The 14731-nt window shown below is 41.1% G+C and overlaps 1 protein-coding gene across 1 annotated transcript in view; it reads right to left on the bottom strand.

Moving 5' to 3' along the window:
- The window catches only part of OIT3 (oncoprotein induced transcript 3), a 40243-nt gene extending 30849 nt beyond the window's left edge, over positions 1-9394 (bottom strand). Inside the window, exons 1-2 of the mRNA XM_043981460.1 lie at positions 9249-9394; positions 509-883 (exon numbers count right to left, since the gene is read on the bottom strand). Coding sequence (XP_043837395.1) covers positions 509-883; positions 9249-9339 — 466 coding nt within the window. The 5' untranslated portion in view covers positions 9340-9394. The remainder of the gene's footprint in view (positions 1-508; positions 884-9248) is intronic.
- Positions 9395-14731: the final 5337 nt, after the last annotated feature.

The following is a 14731-nucleotide window of genomic DNA, read 5'->3' as shown; positions in this document are numbered from 1 at the left end:
TCCTTCAGGAATGTTTCACAGACTCTTGACCCAGCAGGCTTAATTGTCTTGTCAGGAATACCAAATAGAAAGGTTCCCCAGGAAAACCCTTAACCAAAAATTCTGGCGCCCAGAGTAAATCCAGTTGAAGGGTGGTGGTGTGGGAATGATCCAAATGTGATGGGGGCAGTCAGGTTGGGGGAAAGGCCTATTCTCATGGCGGTAGGGGAGGACATGCCTCATGAGAAGAGTAGTACGCCTCGGGGGTGGTGTCCCAGGGGTCATTTGTGCCCCAAAGTGTGGTAGCAGTAGGCCACAGGTCCATGATAGGGAGTAAGTGTGCCCTCTGATATCAACTATCTTCCATAGCCTGAGACAGCATCTCAGCCACTCCACCTTAGTTGTGGCTCTCTCCCCAGGAACTCTTAGATGCTAAACATTTCATAATATCTTTCTCTTTTACTCTTTCTCTGACACCAGTGATTCTTCTGCCCCAGTGAGAGAGGAAAAAACAAAGGAAGTTACTTACGGCCACAGTAGGCATGGAAGCAGACACTGGGCTTAGTCAGATGGTAGACGTAGTAGCCTCCAGGACAGGCTTTGACCTCCACAGTGTTGTTCCAGAGGCAGCAGTTTCCATTGAAGCTGGCGCAGGCCTGGCGCAGCACAATACCATCTGCCTCTTGTGGGTGGTTGCCATTCAGCCAGATGGGTGCATGGGTGCCACAGTGGTTCTCTTGGATGCAGAATGTGGGCATCGCATCCCCTGCCATGCCTGTGAAGCGATACCACTCCCCATCCACCTGACTGTCGCAGGCAGGCTGACCATCATCCTCCTTTAGCTGGTGATCGGTGTTCCTCCAGGGTTCATTCAAGCTAATATAAGCAGAGCAGGGATCCAGTGCTAGAAATGGAGAGAGTCACTCAAAGAGGGGCCTTTCCTGTGGATGAGCTGAGTCTGCTTCTTACATTTACAGGACTAGGACTAAGTTTTAATATTAGGACTGGTTTTTTACCAAAGGAGAAAAATCCCTTTTGCAGAGAGTGGGCATGGAAGAAGCAACATGTGCTTAGAGCCTAAGTACAGTAAGGGGACTAAATACCTGGTCAGAAAGAGATTATAGAGGAGACCCCTCTGCTGGCAATGGATACAGGACCAGGTGCCATGTGGTAGCTCTTTTGCCCTTTACCCAGTTCTGGGTCACAGTCCAGGATGGAAAGGAGCAGTTATGGTCTGTGGTCACAAGAGAGCAGAGACCCTATTTTTGAGTAAGTACCAGAGCACAGAGCGGGAGGATAGTGACCACATCTCCCCTGATCACACTACCTTGGAAGTGCCGAAAACCTACAGATCCCCAGATTTAGCCATAGAAGCTCAACTCTGATATAAAGTTCAAAGTCGAGAAATAGACTGAGAAACTGAGCAAACAAGAACCTAACCATAAAAAGCTTCTTTTTAAATGTATACTTGCAAAGAAACCCAAGACACAAACTCATAAAAAAGACACAACAACATGAAAACATATACAAGCAAAACCTCAAAGAAAAATGCAGATTGGACACAAGTCTAACAACCAAAAAAGATTTTAAAAAATAAAATAAGAGCAGTAAAAGAAAAATTGGTAAAATAAATGAGAGCAATTCAAGAAAATTACAAAAAGAATTAACACCTTGGTTAGAAAAAAAAAAGTACAAAACCCAGCCCTCTAAACAACTACAATAGAAGGGAAAATGAGGAAGCAGGCAACACTTGAATCTCATTCTCATCAGAACTAGTTCAAAGAGGAATGTGTGTGTGTGTGTGTGTGTGTGTGTGTGTGTGTGTGTGTGTGTGTGTGTGTGTATTCCCAACTAGGGTCACAGAGTCAGACATGATGGGAAAATGACTGAAGAACAACATATACATACATATATATATATATATATATATACACATATATATACATACACACACACACACACATACTTGTACATACAAACATATATAGTTAGTATAGAAGTCTTACCCAACTGGGAAGTAGGAGGGGAAGGTGCTAGAGAAAGGGGGTGGTAATAAGAGGGAGAATAGATTACAGAAGGGAGTGATAAAAAAAAGAAAGAAAAACAAATTACCAGTATCAAAAATGAAAAGGGTGAATGCACAACCAATTAAGATTAAATTAAAGCAAGTATTAGGAGCTATTTTGCCCAACTATATGCCAATAAAACTGACAGTCTAAATGAAATGGATTAATATGTGCGAAAACATAAATTGCGCAGATTAACAGAAGAGAAAACAGAATACTCAAATAACTCTATCTTAGAAAAAGAAATTGAATAAACCATAAGAATAAATGGAATAAACCACAATAAACCTTAAGAAAAAACCCCAGGACCAAATGTCCTACCAGACATTTAAAGAAAAAATAATTCCAATATTACGTAAACTGTTTGGAAAGATAGGTAAAGAAGGAATCCTACCAAATTTCTTCTATGACAAAAATATGGTTTTGATACCTTAACCAGGGAAAGCAAAAAACAGAGAAAACTACAGACCAATTTCTCTAATGAATTTGATACAAAAATTAAATAAAATACTAGCAAGGAAATTACAGCAACATAGCATAAAGATCATACACTGTGGCTATGTTGGATTTATGCCAGGAATACAATAATGGTTCGATATTAGGAAAACTGGAGGCATAATTGGCCATATCAGTAACAAAAACACCAAAATCATATGATTATTTCAATACACACAGTAAAAGTTTTTGACAAAATACAATGTCCATTCCTATTAAAAAAACATGCTAGTAATCATAGGAATGGATGGAGCTTTTCTTTTTTTTTCTTTTTTTAATCATAAAAGCATTTTATTATTTTCTAGTTACATATAGAGATAGTTTTCAACATTCGTTTTTTATAAGATTTCTAGTTTCAAATTCCCCACCCCCCCCCAAGACAGCAAGCAATCCAATATAGGTTATATATGTACAATCACATTAAACATATTTCTGTATTAGTCGTGCTGTGAAAGAAGAATCAGAGCAAAAGGAAAAACCTCAAAAAAGGAAAACAAAAAAGTAGAAATAGTATGGTTTAATCTGCATCTAGGTTCCACAGTTCTTTTTTTTCTCGATTTGGAGAGCATTTTCCATTATCAGTCCTTTGAAATTATCTTGGACCATTGTATTGCTGAGAAGAGTCAAGTCTATCACAGTTGATCAACACATAATGCTGTTGATACTGTGTACAATGTTTTCCTGGTTCTGCTCGTCTCATTCAGCATCAATTCATTTAAGTCCTTCCAGTTTTCTCTGAAATCTGCCTGCTCATCGTTTCTTACAACACAATAGTATTCCATTACAATCATATACCACAACTTGTTCAGCCATTCCCCAATTGATGGGCATCTCCTCAGTTTCCAATTCCTTGCCACCACAAAAAAGAGCAGCTATAAATACTTTTGTACATGTGGGTCCTTTTCCTTTTTTAATGAACTCTTTGGGAAAAAGACCCACTAGTGGTATTGCTGGGTCAAAGGGTATGCACAGCTTTATAGCCCTTTGAGCATAGTTCCAAATTGCTCACCAGAATGGTTGGATCAGTTCACAGCTCCACCAGCAATACATTAGTGTTACAATTTTTTCCACAGCTTCGAATGGAGCTTTTCTTAAAATAAAAATAAATAGTTTCTATCTAAAACCGAAAACCAGCAAAAATGTGTGATGGGGATAAACTAGAAACCTTTCCAATAAGATTAGGAGTGAAGCAAGGATGTCCATTATCACCATTACTATTCAGTATAATACTAGAAATATCAGCTATAGCAATAAGGCAAGAAAAAGAAATTGAAGAAATAAGCATAAGCAACAAGGAAATTGGGGGCAGCTAAGTAGTGCAGTGGATAAGGCACTGCCCTTGGATTCAGAAGGACCTGAGTTAAAATCTGGCCTTAGATACTTGACACTTACTAGCTGTGTGACCCTGGGCAAGTCACTTAACCCTCACTGCCCCGCCAAAAAACAAAAAACAAAAAAAATCTCAAGGAAACAAAACTATTGCTTTTTGTAGATGATGTGATGGTATAGTTAGAGAACCTTAGAGAATAAGAAACTAGTCAAAACAATTAACTTTAGCGAAGTTGTAGGATGTAAAATAAACCCACACGAGTCATCAGCATTTCCGTATATTACCAACAAAATCCAGCAAGAAAAGATAGAAAGAAATGACATTTAAAATAACTGCAGACAATATAAAATACTTGGGAATCAACCTGCCTAGATATACACAGGAAATATATGAACACAATTACAAAATACTTTTCACATAAAGACAGATCTAAATAATTGAAGAAATATTAATTGCTCATGGTAGACTGAGCCAATATAATAAAAATGAGAATACCTAAATTAATTTACTTATTCAGTGCCATACCAAACAACCAAATAATTCTTTTATAGAGTTGGGAAAATATTAACAAGATTCACCCTCTAAAGGAACAAAAAATCAAGAATATCAAGGTAATCAATGAAAAATTAAAGGTAGCCTAGCAGTATGAGATCTCAGAATATCTTACAAAGTGATAATTGTCAAAACAGTTTGGTACTGATATGAAATCTTGATTGAGGGGGGTAGCTAGGTGGTGCAGTGGGTAAAGCACTGGCCCTGGGTTCAGGAGGACCTTAGTTCAAATCCAGCCTCAGACACTTGACACTTACTACCTGTGTGACCCTGGGCAAGTCACTTAACCCTCATTGCCCCACCAAAAAACCCAAACCAAAACAAAAAACCAAGCAAACAAACAAACAAAAATAAATATTGATTGAGCAATGGAATAGATTAGGTACACAGTAAACAGGACTAAATGACCAAAGTAACCTTGTGTTGATAAATCCAAAGATCTAAGTTTCTGGGGCAATAACTTACCATTTGACAAAAATTGCTGGGAAAATTGGAAAGCAGTTAGGCAGAAACTAAGCATAGACAAACATCTCACACTATATACCAAAATAAACATGAAATGAGTACATGGTTTAGATCATGATGTCATAAGCAAATTAGGGGAACATGGAAATTTTTACTTGTCAGATCTATGGATAAGGGAAGAGTTCATAACTAAACAAGAGATAGAAAGGATACAGGAAATAAAATGGATGATTTTGATTACATGAAATTAAAAAGGTTTTAATTTTAAAATTAAAATTAAAGAAACAAAACCAACACAGCTAAAATTGGTAGGAAAGCAGGAAACTGGGGGAAAACCTTTTACCGCAAATTTCTCTGATAAAGGTCTCATTTCTCGAGTATATAGGGAACTGAGCCAAATTTATAAAAACAAAAGCCCTTCTTCAATTGACAAATGGTCAAAGGATATGAACAGGCAGTTTTCAGAAGAAATCAGAGCTATCTATGGTCACATGAAAAAATTCTCTAAATCATTATTGATTAAAAATGAGCATTTTAACAACTCTGAGGTACCACCTCATACTCATCGGATTGGCTAATATGACAGAAAAGAAAATGACAAATGTTGGAGGGTATTTGGAAGAATTCTGGAAAACCATTCTGGAAAACAATTTGGAACTACATCCAAAGGGTTATAAAACTATATACCTGTTGACCCAGCAATACTGCTGTTAGGTCTGTATCCAAGAAAGATCAAAGAAAAAGGGAAAAATTTGATATTTATAAACATTTACAAAGATATTTATAGCAGCTCTTTTTATTGTGGCAAACAAAAAAAAATGGAACCTGAGGGATGCCCATCAACTAGGAAATGGTGAAACAAGCTGTGGTATGTGATTGTGATGGAACACTAATGTTCTGTAAGAAGCTAAGCAAAGTATGATTTCAGAAAAACCTGTGAAGACTTAGATGAACTAATGCAAAGTAGAGTGAGAAGAATTAGGAGAACACAGTAATAGCAATATTGTATGATGATCAACTGTGAAAGATTTAGCTATTCTGATCAACACAGTGATGCATGACAATTCCAAAGAACTCATGATGAAAAATGCCATCAGCCCCCTCCAAAGAGAGAACTGATGAACTCTGAGTGGATTGAAGCATTTTAGTCACTTAATTTTTATTGCTTTCTTTTTTCTTTTTCCAATATGGCTGATATAGAAATATATTTTGCATGACTTCATATGTATAATGGGTATCATTTTTCTTGCCTTCTTAATGGATAGAGGAGAAGCTGGAAGGAGAGAGATAATTTGAAATTTAAAATGGAAACTTTTAAAAAAGACAAAAAATCTAAAATCTACTTCAATAGCCATTTTTAGATTTAAGAAAGCTCTTAATTCTGGTCTCATACTATAACTTAAACCCACTTTTCCTGCCATCACTGGAGATTAATAAGCATAAGAACTGAACACAGTTTGTTATATATGAAAACCATTAATATAGGTCATCAAATCATCCTCGAAGCTTTCTCTTCTCCCAAGCTTGTTGATGTTTGTCTCACTAACATTTTCTTAGCACCTTTTTACTTAATCCTTTAAATGACCTTTTCATATTGTCAATCTCCAAGTTCAAATTCATTTATAAAGCATTGATGCTCTACAAGGGTTTTATAGATATTAGTTCATTTGAGCCTCATTAACAGCCCTCTTAGTTAGAGATTTATTCATTCATTCATTTATTTACTTATCTATCTATCTAGTGGGGCAATGAGGGTTAAGTGACTTGCCCAGGGTCACACAGGTAGTAAGTGTCAAGTATCTGAGACTGGATTTGAACTCAAGTCGTCCTGAATCCAGGGCTGTGCTTTATCCACTGTGCCACCTAGCTGCCCCGAAATCATTTTAACAATGAGGAAACTGGGGCTTCTGGAGTTTGGGCGATTGGCCCCCATGTTACCTCCCCCAAAGTGCCAGAGTTATTTATAGTCATTGTCCCTTCCTAGCAGTAGTGTACAACTTCTCCCTGGCAACTTTGTAGGGAAAAGAGCTGTGTTGTTCGGTCATTTTTCAGTCATGTCTGACTCTTTGTGACCCCATTTGGGGTCTTTATCTCAGTTATCTTTCCCAAGTCATTTCTGGGTTTGATTCAAATTAGCAAGAGGAGCTAAAAAAGAAAAGGGGGCTGGGGTGAAGTGTGGTGGCATCCAGGTGGGATGGTGAATGAGCAAGGGGTATAAGAAAGACAAATGAAGGGGCAGGGAACGGGAATGTCTGTGGTCGTCGCGCTTTGTGGTGCATCTCTGTCACTGAATCAAAGTGCTTCCAGCCTGATCTCGAGGGCACCAATCAGCTGGCCATTACCTCTATTGACAGATCACTCCATGAGCTCCCACCAGAGATTCAGAGATTCAGAGCCAGAAGGGACCTCAAAGGTTACCCAATCCAACTCCTCCAAGGACAAGTCCCAGAATCCTAGTGTTAGAAAGGATCTTAGAGACTCTCTAGTCCAACCAACCCCCGCCTTCACAAAATACCCTAGAAATTCTTGAAGGGATCTGTTCAAAATAGAAGCCCTCATCTTCCACTAAACCCTCTCCTTCTCTGAATTCTGCGGATTCTATGGAGAGCTTCCTATGCTTCCAGTGTCCCAGGTTCTAAGCTCACAATCACCCGCGACTCTTCCCTTTCCTCATTTCCCTGTGGCAAGTAGTTTACCACATCTTTCACATGTTCTTCCCATTCGAATCAATCAATACTGACTAAGCACCTTCTGTGTGCCAAACACGACCACCATCCTAGTTCAGACCCTTAATATAACAAGAGAGATAGAATATATGGAGTGCTTTAGGTTTGTGAGGCACTTGGCAAATATCTTCATTTTATCCAACAACACTGGTAGTAGGGACTATTAATATGTCCATTTTACAGAAAAGGAAACTGAGGCAGGCAGAGGTTAATGACTCACCCAGTATCTGAGGTTGGATTTAAATTCATTTTTAAAAAATTTCTTTTTAGCGGGACAATGAGGCTTAAGTGACTTGCCCAGGGTCTCACAGCTAGTAAGTGTCAAGTGTCTGAGTCCAGATTTGAACTCAGGTCCTCATGAATCCAGGGCCAGTGCTTTATCCACTGTGCCACCTAGCTGCCCCTAAACTCAAATTTTCTTGATTTGAAGTCCATTACTACCTCTTATCACATCCACTTAGACTATAGGCTTCTAATTAGTTGCCTCATTTCCAGTCTTTTTTTCTCTCTAATCTTTACACAGCTGCCAAAATAATCTTCCAAAAGCCCAGGTCTGACCATGCCACTCTCCTGGTCTGGACAGTCCTCAGGGCAAGACTTTGATGTCCTAGGAAAAACAGCCCCTGTTCTCCTATTGGGGATCGCCTAAACAAAATGTAGTACATGAATATAATGGGATATCCTTGTTTGTTTGTTTTTGCTGGGCATGAGGGTAAGTGACTTGCCCAGGGTCACCACAGCTAGTAAGTGTCAAGTGTCTGAGGCTGGATTTGAACTCAGTCCTCCTGAATCCAAGGCCAATGCTTTATCCACTGCACCCACCTAGCTGCCCAGTGAGATATCCTTGTGACGTAAGAAATGGTGAAGTGGACCATTTCAGAGGACACTGGGAAGAACTATGTGAAGGGACAGTGCAGAGGGAAGGGAGTAGGCTTAGGAGAATGATGGGTACGATTGTACTAGCATTATAGGGCCAAAACAACTTTGCAAGATTTTAGAACTCTGATCAGCGGAACAGTTTATTAGGAGTCCAAAGAATGGTGATAATGTGCCACTCACCTCTTATCAGAGGTGATGACTTAAATGCAGAGACATTTATTTTGAACCCTGGCCAACATGGGAATTTGTTTTCCTGGACTATGCAGCTCTGGATTGAAATTTGTTTTTTTAAAAATTTGCTCAGTGTGTGCATATGTGTGTATGGGGGGGGGCACGGAGAGGGGGAAGATAGTGGAAGGGATGGATTAATTAAAAAACAATTAAAAGGAAACTGTACCCTGAACTGAATTCCTGTCCTATTTTGCCTAAAAAGAGCCTTGAGATGTGAACACCTCCATGTTAGCATTTTTCTTGCAAGTCATTAGGGTAATGGCTAGACCAAGGAGATGTTAGTCTAGTAAGGAACTCATCAAGAAATTAGTGGAGCGCTAAGACTTGTGGAAATCCAGAAGGCTGAATCAACAGAAAAGAGGCCCAGTTTATATATCGTATGAGTAATGAGAGATTCTGAAACCTCAAGGCTATTTTTCAGGCCAGCATTGACAAGTTCTGAATCTGGCTCTCGGACCCCTGCTCACAGTAGTGAAGGACGACAAGCACAGAGCCCTGGGCAAAATGCCCCAGGGCTACACTCACCCATGGGCAGTACCGGTGTGGTTGTGATGGAGAGGCAGAAGGTCAAAAGCAGCACCTGGAACATGTTCCCGACCCAGCAGGACTCACGCATCCTCCAAACGCCTTTTCCTCTTTCTTCTGAGCCCTAGCACTCTCACTTTAAATTTTTGAGACCTTTAGGCACTTAGGAGAAGAGACTTTATCAGCAGGCGCAGCAACTTTATCAGAGGAAGGGGATGAAGGAATAAGCTGGGCATTGCTCAAGCCTTGACCCCTTGTAGAAACACAGACTTGCACCGTCAACAGGGTTATTATTATTTTTTTTTTACTGATATTTTCCCTTAAAAAAACTCATCCTCCTATTGTCTTCTCTCCTGAGTTCTCTGCAGTGACACGTCTGATATATCTATTCAGAAGGGAACTGAAGAGGGGATTACCCTCCCCCTGTGCCCCCAACCTCGACGCATACCACAGGGTCAGAAGTCTCATTTCTTCCATTTCTGAAATCTCAATCAAATCAATAACAGCCACTATAAAGGTTGTGCCATTCTACTTCCCTCTGTGACTCCATTAACCACCTTTGTAAATTTCCAAAAAAAAAGTACCTCTCTCTGACTACTGCTCACTCCCCTATGTTTTCTCCTTCTTTATTATATGATATATTTTTATTATATTACTTATCATATCAATATTATTTATATGTTTATTATATTCTTTAGATTATAGTATTTTATTATCTCCCTTCTTGATTGTATTCCTGTCTTGATTTTTGTATCTACATCGCTTAGCACAGTGGTTGACACACATTATTATTGTAATTTGTCCTTTTTTTTCAGAGGACCAGTGACATAACAGGTGATATGTTGACTTACACGTGAATTGGATTTAAGTTAGGCAGTTGCACAAAATCATCAGCCTCCTTCTTAGAAGGATGACCACTAAGCCCCTGCATGCAGGGCTAGATGATAGGGACCTTTGCTCACAGCAGATCTCAGGTGAAAGGAAATACCCCTTCAGCACCCTCCCCAAGTAGTTCATTTTAATATTTTAAACATCAGTCTCCTGGAAGAGAGTAATAGCAGTGGTGGGTTATTGAAGCATGCTTTGAGTATTTTATCATATTTTTAAAGTGTTTGTTAATGCACAATTATAAGTCTATTTTTGTGGTGAAGGAAATAAGTACCTCTCCTCTACCTGTTCTACTTTATGCACTGAATACCTTTCTAGAAAGGACTATCTTAAGCCATAGACATGAGTCAAACCTAAACTCTTAAGGGTGGTAGGATGGATAGGGCACTGGGCCTGGAGTCAGGAAGAACTGAGTTCAAATCCAGCCCAGATACTTACTAGCTGTGTGCCCTGGGCAAGTCATACTTAACCCTGTTTGCCTCAGTTTTCTCATCAGCCAGATAAATGAGCTGGAGAAGGAAATGGCAAACCACTCCAGCATCTTTGCCAAGAAAACCCAAGATGGGGTCATGGAGACTCAGAGATGACTGAAAAGGACTGAGGAGCAACAACAGACTTTTAAGTTTGGGGCTCTGAGATAGAGATGTAATGAGCCAGAGAATGTGACAAGAGCCTAGCCCCTCTCTTTTAGACTGCAGGTCCCCCCAGGACTGAAACCAGTGTGGGTAAATACAGAGTTGGGGTGCCTTCCATGGGAGGAAGACACCCTTTCCCTCTCCTTTCTCACACAACATTTGCTGTTCTAGTTAAATTGAACTTCTTGTTGTTTCTTGCCCATGCTTGGAATGCCCTCCTGCTAATTCCCACATCTTACAATGCCTCAGCTCATTTTCAAGGCTTAGCTTGGCTCTAGTCTTCCTGACCTTCAATACACCACTAGTCTCTCACCTCAAATTATCTTGTATTTGCTTAACTATTTACTTATTCCACTGTCTGGGAAGTCAATTTAAGCTCCTTGAGGCTGGGACTGTTTTTCATCTTTGTCTTTCGTTACCCAGGGCTCAACATAGTTCTTTGTCCAACTGAATTAAAGATGGAATTAATACAGACATCATACGTCTGGCTCTGGAAGAGGACAGTGGAGTTCATCTAGTTCAACACTCAACTATTACAGGTGAAGAAACCAGGGCTCAGAGAGGGAAGAGAGTTACCCAAGGTCACACAGCAAGTGCCAAATTCAAAGCCAGGCCCTTGGACCCCAATCCAGTGCTCTTTCAACCACATCATAATGTGTCCCATTCATGCCACATCAGCAAGGATTTTGTTTCCTGCTTGGCCTTTCTTCAGCCTGCTGTGTTCTGATACTCAGGCTTGGAGTTGTGGATGAAAGTGTTCTTGTCACTAAAATGAAAGAGGAGGAAGGCACACATAGAAACAGAAGATAGACAATGAAGGAAGGGAGACAGAGCAGTGTGGTGGGAAGAGTCTGGGCAGCCTTGGGGGCATGAACCTGTATTTCCTGCCACTGGGGAGGCCGAGGCTGACAGATCCCTTGAGCTCAGGAGTTCTGCCAGGCAGTAGCGCTAAAGGTGATCCAGTGTGCTCACTGGGTCTGTAACCAATATGGCAGTCCTTCTCTGGGCAGGAAGCCACGGGGCTGCCTAAGGGTTCTGTTTGGAAACAGAGCAGGTCAAAGTTTCTGTGCTGATCATCTGTGGGACCGGTCCATGAGCGGCTGTCAATCTAAGCAAGATAGGGAGACCCACCCTGAGGAAGCAAGGAGGGGAGGAAAGGCAGTCAGCGAGAGAGGGACGGAAGGAAGAAGAGGGAGGGATGGAACAGAGTGGGCAAAGGCAGGGAAGGAGGAAGGGAGGGAAGAAAGGATGCGGAAGCGACGGAGGGAAGGAACAGTGGGAAGGAAGGGAAAAGGAGGAAGGAAGGGGAGACAAAAGTCTGGTGGCTTTTAGAATCTGGGTGCAACCTAGGGGCAAATCCTGGCTTGACGTCTGTCTTTGTGACCTTGGCCAAGTCTCTTAATTTCTCTAGGTCTCCACTTTCTTATCTGTAAATGAAGAGAATTGGACTCAATTGCCTCCGAGTTCTCAAGCTATGATCCTAAGTAGGAATCAAGCTTCCCCCTGCCCTGAGATTTTGGGGAGTAGTGCTTGAAGTAAAAAAAACAACAAAAAACTGTCTTAACTGCCCTGATAACTGTTATTCCTCCCTACATCCAGTCTAGGTTTCCTCCTGTGCCTGGCAAGGAAGTCTGTCCTACTTGTGGGTTAGGTAGCGGGAGTCTTCTCATTCCCATTTCACGCCGACTGGACCATGCTCACACAAGGTCCAAGGACGCAAACTTGGGTCTTCAGGTTCCAAATCCGCTATTATTTCCTGCTTCCTCTTCACCATGCCGAGCAGACTCCTCACCCTATAAGAGTTGACTGTTTCTTTAAGTGGACGTTTAGCTGCTCCATAGTTAGGAGAGCCAGCAGGACGCAGAAAAGTGGAGGAGATCTGTGGGCAGTGGCAAGGATTTTGGGGGAGCCATAACTGTATTTCAGAAGCTGATGAGCAATCACATGGAAGAAGGGTTAGGACATAGAAGGCAGAATGCTAGACTTAGTCAGAAACATTTGAGTTTGCAGGAGAACAATTTGTACAGTAACAACAATGTTGTGAGGATAACCAACTCAGGAAAAACTTCACTCTGATACACACAATGACCAAGCACACCCCCTGACACAGGAGAGATGGACTCAGTACAGATCGAAACGTATTCTTTTTCCCTTTTCTTTTTTTTTTTGGACGTGATTTAATGTTGGAATTTGTTTTGCACAACTACGCATATTTATAACGGGCTCCCCCCCACCTCTTGCACCTGCCCTGTTCTCTTTGGGTGGCGTAAGGGGGAGAAGGAAGTATTTGGACCTGAAAAAAAATCTTTTATTTATTTATCTTTTTTTTTTTTAATTTTAGTGAGGCAATTGGGGTTAAGTGACTTGCCCAGGGTCACACAGCTAGTAAGTGTTAAGTGTCTGAGGCCAGATTTGAATCTCAGGTCCTCCTGACTCCAGGGCTGGTGCTCTATCCACTGCGCCATCTAGATGCCTGAAAAAATCTTAAAAAAATTGTAAAAAGAAGAAATATTTGGGTTCAAATCTCATCTCTAGAACTAGTTCTGCAGACCACAGGCAACCAACTTAATCTCTCCAAGCTCATTTTCCTCATTGGCAAAATGAGTATATAACACTACTCCCACTTTGGTTTCTGTGAGGCTTTAGTGAGACAAAGCCCTCTATAAATGCCAATTATTACTAAGCTTGTGGACCCTTAGGCTGCCTTAGTTGGTAGCAGATTTTCCCTCATTAGAAGTCTTTCCTGCAAAGATAGTACAACCACTTTTTTTTTTTTTAAGTGAGGCAATTGGGGTTAAGTGACTTGCTCAGGGTCACACAGCTAGTAAGTGTTAAGTGTCTGACTCCAGGGCCAGTGCTCCATCCACTGCGCCACCTAGCTGCCCCTACAACCACTTTTTGAATGAGTTATGACAAATAAAATGCTTTGCAAACCTGAATCCACTGTGTAAACACCATCTATTTTTATGATGCACAGTAAATTCTTACACAGATTTGGGTCAGATCAAAGGGGCCATGCGTCTGCCTTCTGTGATTTTATGGTTCAGTGATTTCTGTACACAGAAGACCACCGGGATGCTTCATGTGTGCTTGTCAGGAGGCAGAGGATGTGTGTTCAAGATAAACACAGGTTTGTTGGGGGACTGATTGCTGAGAGTCAAGGACTTTCAACCCAGATAACTCGTTTCTGTAAACAAAGAATCCCCGGATGTTATGACCTGAGGCTCCGTGTGCTGACCCCATTGAAAGGGGGAGATATGGAAGGGTCAGACACTTGGATATGGGGCTTAAAATACTTCATTAGGGGATTCTCTTAGGGCAGCTTTCGGTACCACTTATAGCCTTCCCAGTTATAAAGACAGTTTATTGCTTGAGACTCTCTCCTCCTTCTGTTTCCTTGGCACAAAGTGGTCCCCCAAGTCTCCTTCCACAGCTCTGCCTTATGGAACCCTAGCTTTTGTTGAAGCACAGTTTAGCTTCTCCTTCCTACACCAGGCCTTTCTCCCTGTCCCCGGCTTTTAACGTTGTCCTTCTCAAGGTACCTTGTATTATGGTGTCTTTACTTACAAGTATCCCTGGATCGCAGTCTCCCCCTCCTCCCCAGCTTGCTGTCTTTTACTGGGTGACACATGGATGTACCCGCCCGCCTTCTCTCCAACCTCCCAATTTCTCAGCCTCCTTAAATTCTATGACCTACTTCTCCTTCACTCCATTTCAGGCATACATGACTAGGTCACACACTGGATTTCACCACTGTCCAGATGGATTCCATTTCCCTAATTAGAATTTCTCACATTCTCCTATCTGACTGTAACCTCCTATTATTGCACCTCTCTATTCCTCACCCCTCCTAAACCTGGTCTCTGCTTTCATGGGGACCTTCAATGGCCGTTACCTTAATCTGACTCGACTTTCCTTTCTTTCCAACCTCAACCCATTGATGAGCCATTTCAGTGCTAT

This window comes from Dromiciops gliroides, chromosome 2 (genome assembly GCF_019393635.1).
Source record: "Dromiciops gliroides isolate mDroGli1 chromosome 2, mDroGli1.pri, whole genome shotgun sequence".
Classification (NCBI taxonomy): Eukaryota; Metazoa; Chordata; class Mammalia; order Microbiotheria; family Microbiotheriidae; genus Dromiciops; species Dromiciops gliroides.
The sequence above is the reverse complement of the archived record's forward strand: the minus strand, read 5'-3'. Positions and strand labels throughout refer to the sequence as shown.